The following is a 26,445-nucleotide window of genomic DNA, read 5'->3' as shown; positions in this document are numbered from 1 at the left end:
TGGGAATTCCCAGAAGAGACAGTCAAAAAACAAACATCGTCGTTCTACTTCAACTAAGTTTAGGTTGGGAGCCTAGATACCATAAAAATCAAAACCTGCTTCGGCAATAAACTAACAGTTCAGTCTTTTCCCTTGGCCATTAAAGGTCACTTCCACAATTTGAAGCTTTCCATGAAATATCCTTCACTTGCTGAACCTGATGCGGTCCTGTGTGATGTTCAAATCCACTCATGACTGCATTTTGTAAAAATTGGCATCAGATATCATTTGGACTTTCCTGAGTCCTTTAACTCCTGGTTCACAGTATTGTGCCTTTCCATGCCAAGAGCCAGTGTCCTGGCTTGATTTGAAGAAAGAAGCCCTGGAAAGTTCTAATCGTTCTGACTGCACATGAGGGAGTGAGCACTGGAACTCTCGTGTTTCATGGTGTGGTGGGCGTAGTGTCGTAGAACCTGCTTGCTAACTCACCCTCAGTTCCTTTAGAGCTTGTACACCGTGTTTTATCTTCAGCCTCTGCCTCCATCTATAACATGAACACAAAGTCCTCAGGTCATTCCTTTGACATTGACCAAAATATGAAAACGTGTAATTAGGAGTTCTGAAGGTCATTATGAAAAACAGTAGCCTTCCATGCTCTTGACCCACAGCCCGGCTCTGCAGTACGTAGCTGACTCCCCCCACACACCACCAGCTTTGGAAATACATCTACGGTCGCTGGAAACCAGAGAGAACAGCGACAAGAGGGCAGATGTCCTTGTCCACAAGGGTTTGAAGTGACTCAAACACTTCTGGCATTACAGAGATAGAAAAAGGCTCGTCTCATTAACGGCGGCTGTGAAGGGGATGAAACCTCAAATGTCAAACCAAAAGATATCAGACCGATTTCCTAAAACCTACGTCCCTCTGCATTTACAGACTCTTCCTAATGCATATCTGTCTAAGATGGAAAAACAAGATTCCCCATGTAAAAAAGCACCATGAAGACAAACCCCTGAAATAGTCCCAGAAAATACCATTAGAATTTTTGGTTATCAATAGTGACATATGTTTACTCCAAGAACTTCAGAATAAATACCAGTTATAATCATTCAAATACTAAGGAAGGTGAAATCTGAGTGATGTATGTGTCAGTATCAGATTCCCCAAAACGTCATTATTATTTTAAATGGCATCAAATCAATTATCAAAGGGATGCAAAGACTTGTTTTCAGACTCCGACCTTGATACACCCATCCATTTCACTAGAATCCTCTAATCATCTCTTAGTTTAATTCACTTCTGCGCATGATCAGAAGGGATTTTCAAATATAAATAAGTTGCTTGGCTTGTTGAAAATCAGAGGCAGGCAGAAGGTGCACTCAGCGGCTCCCATCCTTAAATCCTGACACTAGCTCCAGCGCCGTGTGACTGCAATGGTAATGGGAGCTGCATTTCTGCTCTCAGAGCCTGAGTTGTGATTGAAGGCACTGACCTGCCATAGACTTATAATAGGGGAGCAGGTGTGGCAATGATGGACTTTAATTTCCTTTAATAAACCTTTTATGTGCCACACTTTTACTGCCATTCGACGCTCTCCAAGGTCCTGCACATAATAGGTTCATTACTTTTGATTACTACAGTCTATTGAGACAAACAACTCCAGAACACACTATATATTATGTTCAGTTAAACCAATATAGACTATTTATCCATTGTGCATTTTTTCACCTGCAACACTACAGACAAAATTAACGGCAGCACTCGTAAGCTAAAACTATTAGAACCACCAGAACTCTTTTGTCATCATTTCACAATAAACACCACACCAACCGTCGAACTGCTTTTTGCAGCAGCAAACACAGTGTTCCCTGCCTTTGCTGAGCAGCAGTTGCTACGGTCGAAATAAAATGGTGCATTGTTATGAATACGTTACACAATAAGAGAAAGAACAGTAAAACAGAGGTGATTTTTTTCCTGTCGATTTTCCTTCTTTTCAAACCACATGAGTTTATGACAGATGTGTCACGGCCTAAGATAAAAATGGCTTGGTTTACTCAGGATGGTGAGCACTGCGTTGTGCCATCCCCCTCCTCTTGTGCGTATCTCTGTTGCATACAGAGTGGCTCAACGCAAGCGATTGTCCCTCCACGTGCTAAATGAGTCACTGGATTACAGGAGATCAGTAGCATGTGACAGTTAAAATGGTGAAAACCAACACATGTGTCTGAGGAAGCCACTTCTACGTGTGAGCCTCCACAAAGCAACACCAGCTTATTGTTATCTTGCCACATGGACGCTCTTAACTCACCCAAGCACTCTGAAGATTTACCCAAAAGGCCAGGATGAACTCTGTGAGTTTCTTTACCAAAATTGAAACACAGCAGAGTGCCAGTGGACACACAAAGAAGTTCCAGCATACTTAAGTTCAATCTTCTTTACACTAGCTATAAGCTGAATTCTATTTTGCAGTTCAGCTACCCAAGGGCCTGGTTGCCTTGTTACCACCCCAGGCAGCCGCTCCCCACTAAAATCATCGAAGGGACACATAAATATTCATGGACCTCCCTTTGGCTGTGCTTGGAATGCTGGTCTCATAGTTGTGCTCTGTTGAGCTATTGTCCTCTTGTTGATGTAGCATATAGATATCCTACACAGACATATTTAAAAGTAGAACTAAGTTTTCAAATTTAACTTGTGGGTCAAGCTGCAGGAGTGAAATGGAGCAAGGCCCTAATATACAACTTGACTGTTTCACCTGCTTTCCCTTCTTCACACTCAAAAAAAACACGAAAAGTACTACATTGTGTCTCCTCACGTCTGGGGCTCACTGGGGAACAGGAACGTAAGAAACCGCAGGCGTTTGTGTTTTTCGGAGTGGAGAGTTTATGATTCATGAGATGGTTCTTTTCTTCTCCTAGATTTCAATTCAAAAGCAGATCTGGTTTCTAGAACCTTGTCTATGGGAGTCAATATTTTCAGTATTCTTCATTTGGATTGTTCTCATGAACATCAGTAAATTGCCAATGGGTAGGTTTAATTTTTGTAAAATCAGACCTCATATTCAATGAGTACCTTGTCCAAGTAATGGATCATTAAAAATGGAAAGATTTCTACTTCGGTGTGTGTGTTCAGGCCCCGGGTGGGGTGGAGGTAGATTATCATTCTTTCAAAGTCTTCCAGAATTAGAGACAAGGCAAATGATTAGTGGGATTCAATACATCAACCTAACATGTACTGCAGTCTTGAAAACTACACCTCTTCTTGGGAACTTTGATTTTTCCCCTGGAAGAGAAGATTTGATCGTCTTTCCTGCTTAAGCCCCAAATACTACTGACAAGCTTGCAATTAATTCTCTAAAACCTAATGAGTCATTTCTTTTCTCAAAACAGAGGTTTTATTTTTTTAAAAAGCTGTCCCTCTCCAGATTTCTTAGGGCATTTATATGCTTCATTCACATATACCTCATTGTAGATGGCAACGACAGAAGATAGATTCTGAGATTTATTTTTTTTATTGCATTTTAGGTTTTGGGGTACGTGTGCAGAACATGCAAGATAGTTGCATAGGTGCACACGTGGCAGTGTGATTTGCTGATTTCTATAATGGCTTCCTCGAGGCTTTGAGAATCTACTTCTCAATAGGAGTAAGAACAATTAAGGTAAACGCTGCCACTCTTATTTTCCCTAACTTGAAACTACTTTAAGAAAAAAGTTAAGTTTAAAGGATAAGTATCAACTTATTATGCATAGTATTTACATAAAAAGGAGGGAAAAAGTGTTCTTGCTCAGTCTCTAATACTTAACAATGCCATAAAAAAAAACTTTGGAAAGGGCTTCAGGTTCCAGTTTTCTGGGGAGAGGAGTGAATGCAAGGTGAAATGGCAAGAGGAAAAGAGATGTATAAAATAAAGAAGGCCAAGAGGAAACCTGGAGGAAAACATGCAAGAACCAACAACGGAAATAAGTAGAGAGGCACTGAGGAAGAAAAATGACCAGAAAATGAAACTGAACCCTTGGGCTGAATTTAGAAAGCTCTCATTTAATAACTTCATGTACTTACAAACCTATAAACAGATGCATGAAGTGACTTCCTAGCACTTGTACTTGAAGTCTTTTCTTACCGGAGCCTACGCCAGGGGCAATAAGCAGGTCTCTTCCACATCGCCCCCATGCACAGATCTGGTACCTCCTTTTGGGCTGAAGAGGAAGTCCTGGAATTGCTGTTTTGTGGGAGGGAAGAGATTCAAGGAGCAGGACACGGAATTCATAAACTCAATTGTGCTTTCATTCACACGGGCCAATTACTGACACATGGGGAGGTTTTATTTCCTTTAGATTTCATTTTTCACTTAAAATTCTATTTTAACCTAATGGAAAATGAAACAAAAACAAAAACACAAAACAAAACCCAGCTGTCCAAGTAAAAATTTAGTTACTTTTTAAAAACCTGAACATAAGAAATCCCTTGGTTATGTTGAGGTTTTGTTTCTATCAATAAGGCTTTAGACATTGACAACCTCAATAGTTGTAATATAGTTATACACATATGTAAAATAGTTATAATACACATTTGTAAGTAGTCTTGAGTTTCTTAATATTTGTAGAAAATGTCATGGTGACCACAATGTTTTGGGGGCATTTTCTGAAAACCCTTATGAAAATTAATCTTAACACTGTCTAGTTAGGTATCTCATGCAGGTAGCTATTCTTTTGTTTTTGCAGGTGAAGTTTTGCTCCAGGCCAGGCTGGAGTGCAATGGCATGATCTCGACTCACTGCAACCTCCACCTCCTGGGTTCAAGCGATTCTCCTGCCTCAGCCTCTTGAGTTGCTGGGATTACAGGCATGTGCCACCACACCAAGCTAAAATTTTTTGTGTTATTAGTAGAGACGGGGTTTCACCATGTTGGTCAGGCTGGTCTTGAACTCCTGACCTCAAGCGATCCGCCAGCCGTGGCCTCCCAAAGTGCTGGGATTACAGGCGTGAGCCACCACACCAAGCTAAATTTTTTTGTGTTATTAGTAGAGACGGGGTTTCACCATGTTGGTCAGGCTGGTCTTGAACTCCTGACCTCAAGTGATCCGCCAGCCTTGGCCTCCCAAAGTGCTGGGATTACAGGCAAGAGCCACCGTGCCTGGCTGCTCCTCTTAATTTGAGAAGTCAGTCACACACATTCAACTTGCAGTCAGCTCTCTTTTGAACAAGACTCTGCTGTGCTCATCTCCTGAGATTTTTGACCTGCCAGTGCGGCTCTGTTGTTGTGTCACATTGCTCTTGTGAGATGTCGTTTCAGTCCTGGGGACTCACAGCAATGGTGGGAAGAAAGTCTGTGGCTGCTCAGAAGAGTTGCTGGGGTCCTCTCCATGAGGAACACTTTATCTACAGTGGACGCTTCCTTTTCAAAAATCGCATTTAAAAAAAAATGAAGAAGAAAAACTCAGGAAGTTGGAAATGGCTAGGCCCAGAGGAACCAAACAGCTACATGATGCCAGCATCTGGGACTGAAGGACAAAGAATCTTAGATGGAGTGCCCTTTCTTCTGATGATTATGGCATCATTTTGTTTTAAACAGAGCTTCGGAGCAGCTCACAATGGAAGCAGAAATATTTACCTGTTACCCAAGAAATCATGGGAGAAGTGAGCTCCAGTTCCGAAAGGATACTCGTGACTTGTGGAGAGAAATACTAAGAATGTTTAAGTATGTTTTTTCTCTGTTCTTCCCCTCTTCTTATTTTTCTAGTTTTGTTTTCATACATTTACTAATAACTCAAGAAGAATAGGAGCAAATTCAAAAAATAAACTTAAAAAACAAACGAAACTGTAACAAAACCACGTCTTTTTTACACCATCCATGATGACATATTTGTAATTTTCAGAACTTGTCATCTTTTATTGGCACACTATTCTTGATTTCAATGCTCTGTGCTCATATACCTCTTATTGTCCTACCTTTGGCTCTACAGACAGAGATGAAGAATTGAAGGATGTTTGCACTTTGGATTTATAATCCTTCTCCTGGTCTCCCCTAATCCCTCCCACCCCAAACTCAAAAGGAAACGTAGGTTCAGTCTGTTATCATTTTAGGTACAGTTTTCTGAGAAGCAGCTCTTCCTGAGGGCCACGAGTAGGCACATTCCCCCTAGAGTAGATGAGTAATTTTCTAGAGCTTCTTGGAAATGCATTGCCATGCAAGAATCTGAGACCGGGAACAAGCTTGGGTAGCGCATTGTAAGGTGAATGGGTGGTTTTGATTCCCCCTTCGGATTTCTGAGTTGTCACTGCTGGTGTAGACTTCATCCCGCAACTTTGTGCAACTGGCAATGCTGAATATCAACCAAAGCCATGTGTTGGTGTCGTTTTGCCAAACGACTCCAGCAAATAGCCCTATTATTCCCTTAGGTAACTAAGTTGTGCCAAGGATTTCTATTAGTCAGTGTACCACAGCCTCAGAGTCACAGCTTTGTGACATTACGGGGCAATCTCCAGCTTTATGTTTTAGAAGAGGATTTATACACACACACACACATATATACACACACATACATACACACACACACACACACACAACATGTATATATAATATGTCTGGTTTAAGGATAACTCAGGGCAAGTAACACACTAAAAGGGCCTTTCAAATTTTTTTCTTGCTGATATTTTGAGATGCACCTGTTGCAAAATATGTCAATGTAGAAATCAAACTCCTTCATATGGGGATACATCATCTGAAGTAGATTTCTCTCAAGAATAATTCCATTCCTTACTTTTCAGTGTTTGCATACGTTCACTCCAGAAGTCATCCATAGTACTTTTAAAACAAGTGTGCTGTTAAAATCTCGCTTATTTACTCTTAATCCGTAAACAAACGAATTTCTAACATGAATGGGTGTAAACTGGATTTTGAAACACACACTTTAACAATGAAACTTTCTCTAAAGGCAAACGTGGGAACAAATGACACATACCGATCAATATGCAAAACGGCTCGCAGGCTCAGAGGACTTTACCTGTTTAACGTTTGAAAACGTTAAATGGCTGTGTTTCTGACAGAAATCACAATTCTAAATTCAGCACTAACGGTAAATTTATAAGCGAATACACAGAGAAAGGTCTACTGTGGAGGAGGCTTTTATATACATTCTTTGACAGAATTCATTTTCTTTCAATGTGTTCTACTTTTTAACAAAAAAAAAAAAAAAAAAAAAAAGGCTGCCTTACCTCTCTTTTTCTCCAGGTAACTTGTTTGCCAGCTCAGTTTGCCCTGCTGTGTCAGAGGGACTAAATAAATGTCTTTGTCTGATTTAGTGATAAATCCTGAAATTCATTCTATTGAGATGAGAAATCAAACAAGAAAAGCATATCAGGCTGGACAAATAAATAGAAGAGCAGCGATAAACAAGAGAACAATCAACCAAGTGTTGACACTTATCTATAGTTTGTTTGTACTAGAGTCCAAACAGAAGGACAGTTTTTATACTATGTATCAATGGGAAAAACCTCTTTTTAGTTTTTAAGATGAGCCAAATTTATGTTTGTCTTTATTATCAAATTATCTATCTATCTATCATCTATCTATCATCTATCTACCTACCTACCTACCTACCTACCTACCTACCTACCTACCTACTTACCTCTCTATTACTTCTTCAATTTAGTTGGGAAATTAGATAAGAGGGACTCTCAATGATCATTACCATTATTTTTATTTTTAACCACCCAAATAAAAAGTTGTGACAAGATCTGGAAGGTACTATCCTCCAGAGGTCACAGAGGCAGATTTGAAATGCATTCTTTTGTTACTTAGAGTTCTTTTTAATGAGTCCATCATAAAAATGATACTAATCTTTGCTAATGTTTTAACTTGTCCAGTGAAACGATTTGCTCTTGGTTTACTCCGTGTTGAGTTATAATACACAGAGCTGCCTCATCTCGATTTGGTCCCAGGGATGTGCACAGAATCGGTTTTCATCAGGCCAACTGGTCCTTGAGAGAAAACTCTGCAATTCAGTGTCAAGCCCTCAATATACTAGAGGGGCCAATTTATACAAATACCACGTGTATCCATGCACAGTTAAAATGTTTATGTCCGGCAGTTCTAATATTTTAAAACGGAAGCCACCAACCTTCCTTGCAGAAGATTTCTACTGTCCTGCCTTCTCTACCCTTTGCAGTATATCAAAGTGCTCCGCTTTTGAATCATAGAGTTGTGTATTTCTTGTAGGATTTGACCAGACATTAAGCAGATGCTTCTTCAACTCAAGTCAGCAACTGTAGTTCCTGGGGAAAAAATGGAGATAAAGCTCTCAAGTGACAGAGCAGATTACTGCACATAATGTAAGAATTGAAAAGTAGCACAGGAGCTTGGGAATTCTTAGTTTGAGTTTGATTGCCACTAAAAAAAAGGGCTTTCTCTCCCATGTTTTTGGCCTATTCTATTGCGCCCTCAGTTCAGAAAGAGTTCCGAAGCTTTCCACCTGCCTATTCCCCTTTGTTTCCCATACACTAACCTAAAACAAAAGATCCTGGAAAACAGTCACACTGGCAAACAAAGCTCTTTCTAAATCCTGAAAGTAATGGCTTTTTGTCTAATACCCTATCGTGTTATGTATTTATTAGCAATATATTTTCCATTTATTTTCTCAAAGATTGCCAATAAAGAACTGAATCACATAAGGGAGTAGCTGTAAAGCCTCTGAGTTCCCTAATGTCAAACTCATTAGCATTCGAATAAGCACACAGCAGCACATCATCTGCACAATTGCAATTTTTTACTACTTTTAATAGCATTTCTCAAAGGGCTCATTTTCAACTTTCTTCAGTGGTTAGTTGGTTCTCAGGGGAAAAGTAGCTTCCTGACGCTCACAGCTTCCACTCAGCAGCCCGGCCGTTTGCTGTCAGATGCATCAGCCCTCTGCCCTAACCCCATCTGCCGTGGCTCCCCTCCCTGGGGAAAACAGTGAAGGGAGCACAGCTGAGATCGGCGTGGAGAAGTGCACGGGGGCACTGACAAAATATAAGTTTAGAAATATGATTTGACACAATGGAGCGCATGAAGTCTGAGCACACGGAAACACAAATGTGAACGAGCAGCCCGCAGAGGCTCTCTGTCCATGTGTCTGTCATTAGTAACTCCACCCACCTGCTGTTTGGAAGCACACCCTTGGCAGATACCAGAAGGAATCTGCCCTTGCATGTGCACTGTTAGATCAACGAGATACCTTTAAAGAACGTTTTTGCTACCTGCCATGCTTTTTGAGTTTGATCTTAAATGGCACTCGGGAGCCGCGGTGGCTCCGGCCAGTTGTCCTGGCGCTCGAGGAGGCGAAGCTATGAGTTCAAGGCCAATGTGAGCAACATAAGAAGCTCTCATTGATTAACAACAAAAAAAAAAAGTTAAGGACTTACCAAAACATTCATGCGGTATGCATAATTTTTGAAGGCAGTTAACTAAGAATCAGAATCTTGATTAAACTCCCAGAACTTGTAACAGTTAGTTTTAGCCCCCGCCTACGCAGGTGAACACTTTTGCACTGAAACTCATTTTTTAATGAAAAAGGAATCTTAAAAGAGGAAGCGATATGACAAGCAAGGTGTCAGTGACCTAATGTACTACCCAGTTCTTAAGTGTGCTCTCTGACGCCGACGTGGCTTCACGTGTTGAATGGAGTGATCGCGAAGCACGACTGTGTCCACTTGACTATCTGCTGATAATCAGCGACCCTCAGTCCTTTACGGCTGCTTCATGGGTGAGTATTGCTTCTAAGAAAAACGGTTCTTTAAACCCGTGCTACAAAGGTAATGAGTCTGGTGTGTGTGTTCTCAAAACTAGACAGAGTATATCAGACTGCATTTTATCAGGTAGAATGAATGAGCTCAAGTGATAATGATATACATGTTAATTGTATCGCCAAAGAGAATCATAGATTTCCTTATGGGTCCTTGGCCAGGTGTGGTGGCTTATGCCTATAATCCCAGCACTTAGGAGGCTGAGGGGTCAGATTCCCTGAGGCCAGGAGTTCGAGACCAGCCTGACCAACATGGTGAAACCCGGCGCTACTAAAAATACAAAAATTAGCCAGGCATGGTGGTGCACACCTGTAATTCCAGCTATTCAAGAGGCTGAGGCATGAGAATCACTTGAGCTCAGGAAGCAGAGGTTACAGTGAGCCAAGAATGTGCTGCTGACATCCAGCTTGGGTGACAGAGTAAAACTCTGTCTCAAAAAAAAAAAAAAAAATTGACTTACGGTTCCAAAGCATGTACTTTTTTTTAATCTTCCAAACTAAACTCAAAGTAAAAAATTTGTTGAAAGGGCAAATGAGGCCGGGTGCAGTGGCTCAAGCCTGTAATCCCAGCACTTTGGGAGGCCAAGGCAGGTGGATCACGAGGTCAACAGATCGAGACCATCCTGGTCAACATGGTGAAACCCCGTCTCTACTAAAAATACAAAAATTAGCTGGGCATGGTGGTGCATGCCTGTAATCCCAGCTACTCGGAAGGCTGAGGCAGGAGAATTGCCTGAACCCAGGAGGCAGAGGTTGTGGTGAGCCGAGATCGCGCCATTGCACTCCAGCCTGGGTAACAAGAGAGAAACTCGGTCTCAAAAAAAAAAAAAAAAAAAAAAAGAAAGGGCAAATGAGTTTAATATGAAATGTGTGTAGTACTCACAGCCCTGTACTATAGTAACAAATATGAGATCATCACCATCACCAATTTCACTCTGGAGCTTGCATACCTAGGGAACAGATCATTCTGTGGTTCTGATATAAACCACAGTGTCCACTCAGAAGTTCACAACGTTGATACAGAGTCCAAAGACCACTCTGAGATTTGGTTTCTTAACAAGTAAGCATAGAAATCTTAGCACATTTACCTTAGTATTGCTATCCCTTGAGGCCCCATGTCCACAGTTTGCAACAGATTAGGCTCTTAATCGCTCTAACGATAATATCATCAGCAATTGTTCCTTAGTTGGAATGATGCAAAAGAGGGGATTGTCCTTGCCTGGATCAGTTTCTCGAATGCTAAGAAAATTTCTTTACAGTCCCTAGTTTCTAACTTTACTTTTATATTAGTCAGTACGATCATTTAAGTTACAGTCATGTTTATATAACGTATTTTCCTCCATTAAATTTCTAAAGAAGAGTTAAACGTTTTATTTTGGAGTTTCTAATCAATCAGCTATAGAATTAGTATTTTCAACATAGCAAGAGATTAGATGTTTAGAAGTTGATGAACGAAACTTACGTAAGCCTTTTGCCACTGAAGTGACTCCCTTCTGCCTCGCTCTCCAGGTTGATATTAGGGCATATTCTTCACTGGTTGGAGCCAATGAAGATGATCGGTGAATTTCATTTAAGACGTTTAGGCAGGCCGGGCGCGGTGGCTCAAGCCTGTAATCCCAGCACTTTGGGAGGCTGAGGCGGGTGGATCACCAGGTCAAGAGATCGAGACCATCCTGGTCAACATGGTGAAACCCCATCTCTACTAAAAATATTAAAAAAAAAATTAGCGGGGCATGGTGGTGCATGCCTGTAATCCCAGCTACTCAGGAGGCTGAGGCAGGAGAATTGCCTGAACCCGGGAGGCGGGGGTTGCAGTGAGCCGAGATCGCACCATTGCACTCCAGCCTGGGTAACAAGAGTGAAACTCCGTCTCAAAAAAAAAAAAAAAGGTGTTTAGGCAAAGACAAACAGTCTTCATTGACCATAAACTTTACTTTTACCACCAGCCCATAATTAGGCCCCTGATCACAGCAGGAGCAGAACCAAGAGCTTCAGCAAAACTGGAACCACTCTGCAGGAAAAACACCTCCCATGGCAAAGTGGGTCCATGGTATCTTGCTTACTTTTAGGGAGGATGTGTCAGATTTCAAATCATTGAATATTCAGAAAGATGAGTTCTTTGGTATTAGCAAACACAGTACTTTTCTTGATCACCTTTTAACATGATTTGCTTCCCCGAGTGATGGCTGAAGTTCAAACAGACACACAGAACTTCTTGTTATTCAGTATAGTCATTTAGAAGAATAAAATTTGTCAGTGCACACGATCTCCGTGGACAAATTTACATGCTTTTTACTAGTCTGCCCAGCTTTTTAAATCTCTGCCTTATAGAACCTTTCAAAAAAATTTCAGTAAATTTTTTTCTGAAAAAATTTCAGAATTTTTGTTTTTGCAGATTGCTGAAGTCGTGCAGATCATCACAACCACTTCCATTTCCACTGTGATAGACACGAAGTAATGGTACTTACACTAGTAACCCTAACGGTGTTTATATTGTCCTTCCACTCCCTGTAACAATAAAACACAGGTCTCTTCTCCTTAAGCTCTGAAGCAATTCTCATAACTTACGCAAGACCTATATTTCTCTCTGCAAGATGATTTAACTTTCACCTGATTTAAGTAACAAAATAGCCCTCAAAGATACTTAAAGCCTTGCTGTAATTAACATAACTGCATTTAGATGCCATTCATGACCGATAATTCTAACACCTTGTGGGAAAAAAAAGAAGTTGCATGCCGTAAACATTACACACATATTCAAATAAGCTTAACACAATCTGCCATGCTGATTTCTGCGTAGATCATGGACCAGCGAAATGGTTAATGCAAATGGATTTATAATTTGCTTTGGGGGGCCAGTTTCTTCTCCTTATTTATTAGCCCAGCTGATGGGGCAGATTTGATGAGGCACTTCTGGAATAATTGAGTCATCACACAAAGAAGGCTGCTAGCATTCAGAGTGGTTTTATCAGCAGCAAGCAGGCCTGATTACTGACAATTACACTCTGATCCGGTGATGGAGGAGAAAGAGCCAACGAGTGGGAAATGTCCGTGTTTCTATCCAGGAATAATTTCTACATTCATTTTACATGCTAAGTGTTTCCTATCTCTGCATAATAAACTGTAAACAGGAATAGATGGCACAATGTCCCTTAATATTTCCTGGTAATGAAGACACAAATGTACAGTGAGTGCTGATAAATATAGATGAAACATAAGCTATTCTCCCAGTCTGTATTGTTACCTTTAAAACAAATGCATTTTTGTGGTAAAAGCATAATCATAGCTAATGCAAAAAAATGACAGAAGATTGAAACTGTCCTTGTAACTACATAGAAACTTTGTAAAAGTCCTGTTAATCACTGCTGCTTTAAACACTGGTGAGCTGAAGGTGAGATACTAGAAACCACCTCATTTTGTTTCTCAACAGTCAACTGTGAAGAACTCCTTGGGTTAGATGCAGCAAAGGACAGAGAAGTAGCGACCTCCATTAACACTCAAAGAGAGCACATCTCCATGCTAAACTGAGAAAGCAACGAAGCTGGCACAAGGAGACGTCTTCACTAGTGTGGATTTCAGTTTCCCTTCCACCAGCCTTTCAACAAAACGTTGACCATGAATGGTAAAGTGAGACCTGAGATTGCAGAATCGCCACGCAGAGCAGGATCTTGCTGTCTCTGGGGCGGCATTTTTAACCACTTGTTTGTGACATGGTTTATTAGCAAAATACTATGAGCATAAAGTGCATCTCGCAGAGATGTCCGACTAAAGCAGCCTTCCCGCTGACTCAGAACCTACTTGGAAATGCCTAGAGAAAAGGCATGCTCAGACTTCCTAACGCGCTTCCACAGATTTTAGTGGGAAAACTTCATTTCCTGGATTATTAAGTTCCCTCTTTTAAAGAGCCCATCAGGTGTGAAGCGGCACATAACGAACCTGCCTGGGTGTGTTTGCTTAATCTTTTCTCTAAAGCCCCTTCCTGGCTTCCAAAGAAATAAAAACGATTCTCTGTTTCCTGTGGTGACGATGGAACTCTGTTTTATTAAACTAGCACTTAACTTCAAGGCCTGTGCTGTAACTAAATGTGCTATTTTGAGTAAATCAGAACATTTTCAATAAAGTTCAAAGAGCACTTGTTTCACAAAGGAACCTTTTCACCATATAAAGGGAATTTTCTCTATTTAAGCTATTTCGTCATCTACATTATTACACAATGTACTTGATAGCTTTAGACATTTTCCATTTTCTTTATCCATCTTTAAAAGGTTCTTTAGAATTTTATCAGAAAGTCTGCTCTTTTTCCCAACATAACTGTTGGCTTTTTATATAATCTTCCTCATATGTTGTTTTGAATTAAGATAAAAATATAATTATTTATCTTCATTACCTGACGATGAAATATGGAATGGGAGAATATACTGAAATTTGCAAAGCCAATGATGCGACTCAGTTGTGGAGGCCAATGGGGCACTGGGTTTTTGCAGGATGATCCTCCGATTTTATTATCACTACAGTATTCAATTTAAAACAGATTTCTTAAAAGTACAAGTATTTTTCTGCTAAGAATTTACTCTTTATTGGTTCAGTGCACACTTATTGGGAAGAACTCCACGGCTTGCCATGCTAGACAGCGGGCATAAAAGGATACATAAAGCACAACTCTCGTTCTCAAGAGCTCAAACCAGGAAGTTGAATATTCCAATATAATGTGCCACGTATTACTACAGAGGGAAGCAGAAAAAGGAATGGGAGCACAGACTTAGACCAGACTGGAAAAGCTTCCAGATGATGATGATTCCTAAAAAATTCATCCCTACAGAGATTCGGAAAACTATGACTAGAATAAAGCAATGTCCCCAGAGACCAATTGAAAGGACACCAATGGTCGAAATTGTAGTTGGCTTGGTTCAGCAATGCATTAAGGCCCTATTTTTATATAGTTACAAGAGGGTCAGAGACTTGATGGTCAGATTAGAGAGCTAAAATTAAATGCTTAGAATTTTATAATTTCATTTGTATGTTTCAAAGGAACTTTCCCTTTAGAGTCAGAACTGCGAGATCCGTCTGCTGAAATGTGATTTGTCATTCACATTGGGTCGACAGCATCGCCCAGAACTCCATATTCCAATAGCGTTTTGGTAGCACCCTCATCTCGATGACTCTGTTCTGCCAGATATGCTTGCCCAGGTCTCACCTCTCTTCCCTGGGCTCATGGAAGCAAAGGGCTATCTTGTTGACCTTTCAATGCAACATAATTTTATGGCTGCAGTAGGTGCCCAATATGTTATTATTGAATTGAATTAAAATAAGCAAGAAAAAACAAACCACTTTTCAGGTGCTTGAGATAATTGTTTGTTAATTGGATTTCAATAGAAAACAACCCAGACATTTTAGCATCTGGAATGCTATAGATTTTGTTTTTTGATTGCCAGGCCCCTTAAGGAGAATCTGCAGTTCTGTCTTCTCTTACGTTGAAAACCTCAGCTCCCAACACGCAAAGGAGAGCGAGTGTGAAGTATAATAGATTTTGTGGTCAGAGTTTTGCAACGTCTACTTTTATCTCATAATATGAAAAGTTATGGCTTGTGATTTAAACAGGTCCTTTTGCAGGAAAAGTTAAAAGTAAAATAGAAATAACAGTCTTATTTTTCCCAATGTGGAAAGAAAACTATATAGGAAGATCTTCAACTCATCTAAATATGACACAGTCCCTGGTTCATAGACTTCACTTCCTCACTGATGTTTTCCAGAATGTTAATAAAATTCAAAGAGCGCTTGTTGTGCACCTGACTCATTTATTTTAAGCAATGCATGTCTATATATTCATACTGATGACTTTTGCATGGGAGAGAAAACGGCACTCACCATAAGTAAAGACAAAACCAATTTATTTTTTGAATCAAAATGGTGAGGCGACACAATATTTTCTGAATAAACACACCTCACCTTTACCAAACTCATAGAATGATAGATGCTCTTGCTAGAATTTATGTGTGTTGTCTGACTTAGTCATCTTAGCATGTCTATGGTGAAGTATTATCAATGTTACATGTGAGATTAGGGAAGGAGATTGAGCTCACCACCTTACCCCAGGTTCACACAGGTTGAAAGAGGTAGAACCAGGATTCACGTGGCCGCCATCTGCCTTCAAGCACTAGGCTCAGCATTCTTGGCCTGTCAGATCTCTGCAGCAGAGACCTGGCCTTCTGTCCCTCGGAGTTCCATTCCACTCACCCATGCCCAAGTAAACACAGACTCGCTAAGTCCAATAAAGCATGTTCTCATTTGCATCTTGGGTGACACAGGCATTGGGTTTACAAATATAGCATATAAAGAATTTCTGGGGAAGGAGGGATATCACGAAGTAGAAAACAGACCTCTCTGAGCTGGCAAAAACGATCATTTGAATCAACAAAATCAATATTCCAATTCTCATAGACTATCAATCTTAGCATCTCAAGAAAAGTTTCTCTTCATTCAAATACAGAAATTTACTCATAGGATTTAGATCAGGAGCTACAAAATACGTCCCACCTATTGGTGGGCTTATTCTCTGTACTAGTTTTCTCTTATAGCTGCCACAAATTTTCACAAATGTGATGGCTTAAAAAGGCACAAAGCTGTCATCTTACAGTTCTAGAGATCCAAAGTCTGGTATGGTCTCACCAGACTAAAACCAAGTTAAGCTATGTTCCATTCTGGAGGCTCCAAAGGGGAATGCACTTCCTCACTCACTGAGCTGTTGCTGGAATGCAGTCCGTGCTGTTGCAGGACTGAGACTGCTGTTTCCTTGCAGGCTGTAAACCGAGAGCCCTCCCCACCTTCCAGAGCCCACTGCCTTTGCTGGCGAATGGCCTGCTTCCTCTATTTTCTTTCCTTTTTTTTTTTTTTTGAGACAGAGTTTCGCTCTTGTTACCCAGGCTGGAGTGCAGTGGCACGATCTCAGCTCACTGCAACCTCCGCCTCCTGGGTTCAGGCAATTCTCCTGCCTCAGCCTCTCGAGTAGCTGGGATTACAGGCACATGCCACCATGCCCAGCTGATTATTTGTATTTTTAGTAGAGATGGGGTTTCACCATGTTGACCAGGATGGTCTTGATCTCTTGACCTCGTGATCCACCCGCCTCGGCCTCCCAAAGTGCTGGGATTACAGGCTTGAGCCACCGCGCCCAGCCCGCTTCCTCTATTTTCAACGTCAGCAGTGGCGTCTACTTTGAGTCCCTCTCACGTTGCATCTCCCTGACTCAATCTTTGGCCTTTTTCTTCAGGGTCATGTGATTAGTTTGTCTTTTTTAGATAAATAGGATCATCTCAAAGTGCTTCATGAAATCGCATCCCTTTCGCCATGCAAGATAACATATTCCCAGATTTCAGGGACTTCATGGATATTTTTGTGGGGGACTTTATCCTGTCTACCACATTTTTTAGCCATACATTTTAATTCTGAGTGTTTTACATATTAACGCCCCTAATATCAGATGTATGAAGCCAAGAATCAGAATGAGCAGGCGTAGACACTTCCTGAAAAACACTTCCTAAACCTGTATGAATATAGCCAAAATTACCATGAGGTTACCAACACTAACCAAATCAAGCACCTTTGCTGACCCTCTAAAATGAAATTCCTCAACGTCTCTGGTTTTTGAAGGATGTTGAAAAGTTGGAGATTCTTTTTCTTTGGGGAAAAAGTTTATTTTTCAATAGCTTTTACTTACCTTCCCTAAAAGCTACTGGATCTGAACGGGAGAGTTCCCATCGCTCCTGAGGAAAAGCATCAGAGGAGGAAAAATGGAAAGAAAAACAAAAAGGAAATGTAATTAAGTGGTTTTTATCTACAGCTTATGAACTATGTAAAACAATCCTTTCAAGTAACTGCCATGCTGACTGTTAGAATATGGGTTGGGGTATTACCCATCTTCAGTAGTCAGACAACATTCATTTGAAAGAAGTCTCCCACAAGAAAAACAGGTGTCTACTGCTATCAGAAAGCGCTTTATAGATTTGAGCCTTTTGTTTATAAGTACATTTGAGAACCTTTTCTAGGGACACACCTGAGAGTGAAAGTGAATTATCAATGACAGTCTTCTGAAAAAAAAAAAAAAAAAAAGAATCAGTGGTTTAACACTAATTTCTAATCAGATCCTACAGAAAGGAACAGCCCGCACGGCAGCTGTACTTTTCCCAGGGTTAATTACCTTTCACTGCTCTCTGCTAATGAGTCAGCTGTTCCTGTCATTGCACACTACACTAGTTCATCTGGAACTCTAGCTGTGGACAAACACAGGAGTGACAGTCTCATTTACATACGGGGCGGGGGCATGTTGTGCAAAGATTTCAAAAGGATTTTTTAAAAATCCTTTAATTCTCATGCGTTTCCATGCTACAAATATTTTTACAAAGAAGGTTTTACTTGGTCAGCTACTGTCTTCCTCCCAGGTCCCTGGGTTCACCACTAGTAGACATAGAATAAATAGTGCTGAATTGTTGGAAAGGGGCAAACTTCACCATCTTCACAGAAAGCTTTGTCTCACTGACATCTTAACACCAGAACAATCACCCTATGGGGAGTCTCAAAAGTTTGCAACTTCTTTCAGTGGTGAAAAGACTTCCTAAAAAAATTCATGCTACAGAAAATTAGATTCAAGGTAGAAAACAACCTAAGAGAAAAAGACCCCCCCCCAAATATCTTAGCATTGCTCGTACATGAAAAGTGAATTAGAAAATGGAGAGTTTTACAAAAAAAACTTCGAATTGAGAGCTGTGTTTTGACCTAATACGCCTAGATCATTGTGGGAAATTATATATATATATGTATGTGCATGTATGCATATACATATAATTTATTACTCAGATAAGAGCTCTTTTATCCAGATAATGGCTCTGCTCTCCATCCCATAATGCAGACACAATGTGCCCTTATATATTTTCCATGCTTGCAAGCAGAAGTTTAAGCCTCTCTTCCCTCCTTGTAATTCCAGTGGTAACTGAGAGGATGCAGAGACACTAAAGCCTCCACTGCTTTTCACTTGCCCAGCCTCCAGAAAGCCTCTGAGTAAAGGATACTTTCCCACTGCTAAGTTCCTGACTCTGAATCTTCAAATTTTTGAACAGTGGCTTTCAGACATTAATATGCATCAGGGCCACCTGGGTGCCTTTTTTTAAAATTTTTTTTAAAGACTTTTAAAAAGTGTTTCACTCTGTCACCCAGGCTGGAGTGAAGTGCAGTGGCATGATCTTGGCTCACTGCAACCTTTACCTCCAAGATTCAAGGGATTCTCCTGCCTCAACCTCCCAAAGAGCTGGGATTACAGGCATGCGCCACCATGCCCAGCTCATTTTTGTATTTTTAGGAGAATCAGGATTTTACCATGTTGGCCAAGATGGTCTTATCTCTTGACCTTATGATCCGTCAGCTTTGGCCTCTGAAACTGCTGGGATTACAGGCATGAGCCACTGCCCCTGGCTGAGTGGCTTCTTAAGTGGAATGTTTTGGTGCACTCTGAGGTTCTCACAAGGGTCCAGGTGCCCCTGACTCTTCATGGACTGCACCGAACAGCAGAGTGTCAGAGCAGTGGCTCTCGAACATCGGTGACTCAGAATCTCCTGGAGGGCTTGTGAAAGTCCAGGCTATGCATTCCACAGATCCGTGGTGGGGCCTGAGAATGTGCATTTCTAAGTTCCCAGATGACGTTGGTGCTGATAAGCCTGGGCACCATACTTTGAAAACGACTGGCCTAGGTACTAACTATTAAGTGTGTTAAAGAATCCCAACCCCCAAAAGCTAAATCCACCCACGTGGAGGAGAAGCACTTCCATCCATTTTTGAGCGATTTATTTGCTCTGGTTTTAATACTTTTCGGTAAAAAAGAACAGATAAAAAGTGAATGTTCTGGCCCATCACTGAAGTACATTCTCAGAACCACTTTATAGCTTATTGAACTTCATCTTCCCTTCAGAGGAAACCGTTCATGTGAAGAAAGAAACAGCAATTATGTACTTCTCCATTCGAGGTGCCATTATCAAATATGAGCTCACAAATTACAAATCTAAGAGTTTGCACAATATTCAAACTTGCCAAAGGCAAATAAAATATGGGAATGCATTAATTACAAATTTTATCATAAAAACAAATTTAAATGTCAAGCAAAGATGCGAATTTCCTTGACGCATTCCACGTTTTTATCAGCCTTGGTGAATTCTGTCTTATGATACGACATGTTTCTTACGCACGGTGGAATATGAGGTGCTGCTTGCTGATAGCTGCTATTTTGAAGAACACGTTATCCTGAAAACTTCTTGGAGGATGGACACATTTTAGTCTAATACTAAAAAATATATGTTCATTGCTGTTCATGTAAATATCTCTGTGATAAAGCTCTTACAAGGGCATTTTGCAATATGGTTCACAGGAACACATATTTTAGAAAGAGGGAAATCAGGTAAGTTAAAGAATGAAACGTCTGCTAAATATCTTTCAGTAAAGAGACGGAAGGTGCTTCTCTAAACAGCAAGACATTCACTAAGCGGAATCGGGCACTTTAGCACTGATCTGCTCAGCTCAGGAAGAACTAGTGAGTGTTCCAAACATGAACTTATCACCCAGTTCTCCAGTAAAGCTGGGAGAATGTAAGCACATGAGAAAGATTTTAAAAGAATCAGTGCCCCTTCTAAGTTCTCGCTGCCACCTACTTGCTTTTGCTGTTTCACAGATGTTTATTTAACAAAGCTACTTTAAAATATCAGTCTCATCTAAACATAAGAGGATAATAATATCATAAATAAGAAATTTGATTCATACCAGTGTAACCAACCCTCTTGGTATAGAACAGTATTGTTTAATTAATTCATTAATTTATGCACTCGAATCTTCATTAAGCACCTATTCTTCTGGAGAATGTTTGTATAAACCAGTGGGGTCCTCAGTGAGTGGAGAGCGTGTACAGTGAATGCCACTCCAATGGTGAAGCTATTTTTGTTGCATAAATCAGAGGCAATAAAAGAAAAATCTCCCTGCAGATGTGGGGGCCTAATTTATTTCTTGATAACAAGGGAGAACAATCTGATGGGTTTGACGAAACTCTGCTCTGGGAGTACAGACATCAGGGTGTGTAGTTCGAGTGAAGAATCCCTAATCCTGCAGCTCTCGGATGGACGGATGGACGTACACTCTGCTGTCACGGTGTGGACCCGCATGCGAATGTCAAGATCCCAGTTAATCCATCTCTCCTTGGATGATTTTCAGGAGTTACAATGATTCAGACTAAATACATGCCTCTGATTATTTGAACATCTGGTTGATAGATGTCTCCCATGACCAATCAGAAGTCAATCCGTTGTTTATCAGGTGTTTTGTCCAATGCCTGCCCAATTTCAGACTATTATTTTCATTGGCTTTCCTCAGCCAATCAGCTTCTAATTTCCTAGTATTATCTTTTTGGTTCTCTTTTTTAAGTACATTGAATTTAATAGAATTTGTTTGTTATTGGATAGAGAAATATATATTATAACTATATATTTTTGGAATACAAAGTGATGTGTGTACACAATGCAGAACCATTGAATCAAGCTAATTTGCATATTCATCACCTCAAATATCTTTCATCGATTCCTCTTGCCTAACTGAAACAGAGCACCTTTGACTAACACCTCCCCAGCTCCCACTACCCAGCCTCTGATAACTACCATTCTGCTCCCTGACGCTATGTCCAGTCCTTCTTGGTTTTCTGTCCATGGTAATGAATTATGTATTTTTTGGTATATCAAATTTTTCCAAAAAAAAGCATGTGCAGGAAAAAAATGCCTTAGAAGAACTACAGAATCCCAGCCCTTGAAACACCTAATTTGTACAAGGTGCTTTCAAAGTGAATGACAAGCACTATGGAAAACAGTGTGGTGATTTCTTAAAGAACTAAAAGTAGAACTGCCATCTGATCCAGCAACCCCACTACTGGGTATCTACCCAGAGGAAAACAAGTCATTATACAAAAAAGACACTTGCACACAGCAGCTCAATGTGCAATTGCAAAAAACGTGGAATCGACCAAATGCCCATCAGTCAATGAGTGAATAAAGAAACTGTAATGTGTATGTGTGTGTGGGGGGGTGGGGGGTGATGGAATACTACTCAGTCACAAAAAGGAATGAATTAATGGCATTTGTCGCAAACTGGGTGGCACTGGAGACCATTAGTCTAAGTGAAATAACGCAGGAATGGAAAAGCCAAACATTTGTGTTCTCACTCATAAGTGGGAGCTAAGGTACGGGGATGCAAAGGCGTAAGAATGACACAACGGACGTCGGGGACTCAGAGGGAGAGAGTGGGAACAGAGTGAGGGATAAAAGACTACAAACTGTGTTCAGTCTACACTGCTTGGGTGATGGCTGCACCAAAATCTCATCAATCACAACTAAAGAATTTACGTGGGTAACCAAATACCACTTGTTCCCCCAAAACATATGGAAATTTTAAAAAGTTTTAAAAGCAAGAAGCATTAATTTAAAAATGACACAGAGGAATGCCACTTAAAAAATAAATAAAAATTGGCTGGGCCCAGTGGCTCAAGCCTGTAATCCCAACACTTTGGGAGGCTGAGGTAGGCAGATCACAAGGTCAGGAGTTCGAGACCAGTCTGGCCAATATGGTGAAACCCTGTCTCTACTAAAAATACAAAAATTAGCCGGGTGTAGTGGTGCGCACTTGTAGTCCCAGTTACTTGGGAGGCTGAGGCAGAAGAATTGCTTGAACCCCAGAGGCAGAGGTTGCAATCAGCCAAGATTGTGTCACTGCACACCAATTTGGGGGACAGAGCAAGGCTTCATCTCAAAAATCATCATAATAAAATAAATAAATAAATATAAAAAATAAAAAAAGAATGCTCCTTAAAGGAAATCCTTTCATCTCTTGAACTCCTCCTGCTCCACACCTGGTCTCCGTGTTCCCACAGGAAACCACGCCTGCTCCTATTGCAGACCGTGGGCCACTGAGGAGTCCTGGTTCAGAGCTGATGGTCAGCTCCAGACTGGTAGCCCCTGCAGGAAGGACAGGGGCGCTCTTCTCTCAGCTTCTCTTCCATAAGCAAGGTGGTCCTGAGGGCATGGCCTATTCACTTAAGAGCCAGCTAACTAATGGTTATATTAAGAAAAAAAGCAATTGCGAATGGCAGTTCGCTCTTGATTTGGCTTTCTTTAAGTCTGTTATTGGTGTAGACGAATGCTTGTGATTTTTGCACATTGATTTTATATCCTGAGACTTTGCTGAAGTTGCTTATCAGTTTCAGGAGTTTTTGGGCTGAGGCAATGGGGTCTTCTAGGTATACTATCATGTCGTCTGCAAATAGAGACAATTTGGCTTCCACCTTTCCTATTTGAATACCCTTTATTTCTTTTTCTTGCCTGATTGCTCTGGCTAGAACTTCCAGTACTATATTGAATAGGAGTGGTGAGAGAGGGCATCTTTGTCTAGTGCCAGATTTTAAAGGGAATGCTTCCAGTTTTTGCCCATTCAGTATGATATTGGCTGTTGGTTTGTCATAAATAGCTTTTATTACTTTGAGATACGTTCCATGGATACCGAGTTTATTGAGGGTTTTTAGCATAAAGGGCTGCTGAATTTAATACAACTCACAAGGAACGTAAGAGACCTCTTCAAGGAGAACTACAAACCACTGCTCAATGAAATCAGAGAGGACACAAACAGATGAAGAAACATTCCATGTTCATGGTTAGGAAGAATTAATATCGTGAAAATGGCTATACTGCCCAAAGTAATTTACAGAATCAACGCTATCCCCATCAAGCTACCATTGACTTTCTTCACAGAACTGGAAAAAACCACCATGAACTTCATATGGAACCAAAAGAGAGCCCGCATAGCCAAGTCAATTCTAAGCAAAAAGAACACAGCGGGGGGCATCACACTACCGGATTTCAAACTATACTACAAGGCTACAGTAATCAAAACAGCATGGTACTGGTACCAAAACAGAGATATAGACCAATGGAACAAAACAGAGGCACCGGAGTCAACACAACATACATACAACTATACAATCTTTGATAAACCTGACAAAAACAAGCAATGGGGAAAGGATTCCATGTTTAACAAATGGTGTTGGGAAAACTGGCTAGCCATGTGCAGAAAGCAGAAACTGGACCCCTTCCTGATACCTTACACTAAAATTAACTCCAGATGGATTAGAGACTTAAACATAAGACCTGGCATCATAAAAACCCTAGAAGAAAATCTAGGCAAAACCATCCAGGACATAGGAGTAGGCAAGGACTTCATGAACAAAACACCAAAAGCATTGGCAACAAAAGCCAAAATAGACAAATGGGATCTAATGAAACTCCACAGCTTCTGCACGGCAAAAGAAACAGTCACTAGAGTGGATCGGCAACCAACAGAATGGGAAAAAATTTTCGCAGTCTACCCATCTGACAAAGGGCTGATATCCAGAATTTACAACGAACTCAAACAGATTTATAGGGAAAAAACAAACAAGCCCATTCAAAAGTGGGCAAAGGATATGAACAGATACTTTATGAAAGAAGACATATATGAGGCCAACAATCATATGAAAAAATGCTCATCGTCACTGGTCATCAGAGAGATGCAAATCAAAACCACATTGAGATACCATCTCACGCCAGTTAGAATGGCGATCATAAAAAATCTGGAGACAACAGATGCTGGAGAGGATGTGGAGAAAAAGGAACACTTCTACACTGCTGGTGGGAGTGTAAATTAGTTCAACCATTGTGGAAGACAGTGTGGTGATTCCTCAAGGCCTTAGAAATAGAAATTCCATTTGACCCAGCAATCCCATTACTGGGTATATATCCAAAAGACTATAAATCGTTCTACTATAAGGACACATGTACACGAATGTTCATTGCAGCACTGTTTACAATAGCAAAGACCTGGAATCAATCCAAATGCCCATTGATAATAGACTGGATTGGAAAAATGTGGCACATATACACCATGGAATGTTATGCAGCAATCAGAAATGATGAGTTTGTGTCGTTTGTAGGGACATGGATGAATCTGGAGAACATCATTCTCAGCAAACTGACACAAGAACAGAAAATGAAACACCGCATATTCTCACTCATAGGCGGGTGATGAAAAATGAGAACACATGGACACAGAAAGGGGAGTACTAAACACTGGGGTCTATTGGGGGGGAAAAGGGGAGGGCCAGTGGGAGGGGGAGGTGGGGAGGGATAGCCTGGGGAGAAATGCCAAATGTGGGTGAAGGGGAGAAGAAAAGCAAAGCACACTGCCATGTGTGTACCTACGCAACTGTCTTGCATGCTCTGCTCATGTACCCCAAAACCTAAAATCAAATAAAAAATTAAAAAAAAAAAAAAAAGAAAAAAGCGAGCTATGATGAGGTCCCTGCCGCTGTGATTTGAATTTTGGGAAAACAGTGGACCAAATATTTAGAGATATAGCAATAAATATCCACAGCCTGTAGCAAAAGGTGATGCTGGTAAAAACGTTCAGTTCAGATTCATTTGTGAGACTCATACATGTAAAACCTAAAACAGGTAATTCTGTATTATTTACGTTATAACTGAAAACTACTGAAGCAGGAAGTAAAATCTTATGAACAGTTCGCTCATAAATGGAGATTAGTTTTACAAACTAAGAAAAAACAAATGAACAAAAGCCTATGTGGTATTATTATATCTTTAACACATGCACAACTATCAACTGTGGTGCGGGGGGGGGGGGGCGGATACTGACATGGAAGGACCGCCACTGCCAGATCAGTCATATGTTACAATCAGAAGAGTGACTGTCATATTAAAACTGCCAGAAGAAAAAGGCTAAACTGGCTACTTCCGAAAATGCCAGGAAATAAATAAAAAGATAATAGGGCCGGGCGCGGTGGCTCACGCCTGTAATCCCAGCACTTTGGGAGGCCGAGGCGGGTGGATCACGAGGTCAGGAGATCGAGACCATCCTGGTCAACATGGTGAAACCCCGTCTCTACTAAAAATACAAAAAAAAATTAGCTGGGCATGGTGGCGCGTGCCTGTAATCCCAGCTACTCGGGAGGCTGAGGCAGGAGAATTGCCTGAACCCAGGAGGCAGAGGTTGCGGTGAGCCGAGATTGTGCCATTGCACTCCAGCCTGGGTAACAAGAGCAAAACTCTGTCTCAAAAAAAAAAAAAAAAAGATAATAGAAGAAATAAAATATTATTTATCATGACAATATAAATGAATATGCTATACTGATCTCGGATTAAATAATGGCAGTGGTAGGAAATAGAAAGTAGCGGATGGTTCTTTAAAATACTCTAAAGGAGGCAGCAGGTAATTGCTGCAGTCACCATACATTGACAGTGATGGAGAAATTGGACTAGGCATTGAAGAGTTATACTGTTTAAATCTCACCACAATCTAAGGAGGTTCACATTATTATTCCCAACCGAAGGTGGGCAAACCTAAGTCACTCTGTTAGTACAAGCTAATACTCAAAACTGTATCTGGGCTGGGCACGGTGGCTCACACCTGTAATCCCAGCACTTTGGGAGGCCAAGACAGGTGGATCACTTGAGGTCAGGAGTTCAAGACCACCTGGCTAACATGGTGAAACTGTATCTCTACTAAAAATACGGAGATTAGCCACCTAGGGTGGTGAGTGCCTGTAGTCCCACCTATTTGGGAGGCTG

At 40.8% G+C, this 26,445-nt stretch overlaps 1 protein-coding gene across 29 annotated transcripts in view; it reads right to left on the bottom strand.

Annotated features, from left to right (window-relative positions):
• ST18 (ST18 C2H2C-type zinc finger transcription factor) overlaps nt 1-26,445 on the bottom strand; it is a 319,368-nt gene that overhangs the window by 105,544 nt on the left and 187,379 nt on the right. For 8 of the 29 annotated variants that reach the window (XM_078353509.1, XM_078353520.1, XM_078353511.1 and 5 more), the window contains 4 exons: nt 17,475-17,520; nt 8,099-8,252; nt 7,194-7,301; nt 469-523 (listed from right to left, as the gene is read on the bottom strand). The exons of 1 other annotated variant lie outside the window; for it this stretch is intronic. In XM_078353509.1, coding sequence (XP_078209635.1) covers nt 469-523 — 55 coding nt within the window. In that variant the 5' untranslated portion in view covers nt 7,194-7,301; nt 8,099-8,252; nt 17,475-17,520. The remainder of the gene's footprint in view (nt 1-468; nt 524-7,193; nt 7,302-8,098; nt 8,253-17,474; nt 17,521-26,445) is intronic. 20 more of the 29 variants (XM_078353515.1, XM_035277342.3, XM_054246628.2 and 17 more) reach the window with 4 other exon arrangements.

The sequence above is a fragment of the Callithrix jacchus genome, chromosome 16, assembly GCF_049354715.1.
Source record: "Callithrix jacchus isolate 240 chromosome 16, calJac240_pri, whole genome shotgun sequence".
NCBI classification, from domain to species: Eukaryota; Metazoa; Chordata; class Mammalia; order Primates; family Cebidae; genus Callithrix; species Callithrix jacchus.
The sequence above is the reverse complement of the archived record's forward strand: the minus strand, read 5'-3'. Positions and strand labels throughout refer to the sequence as shown.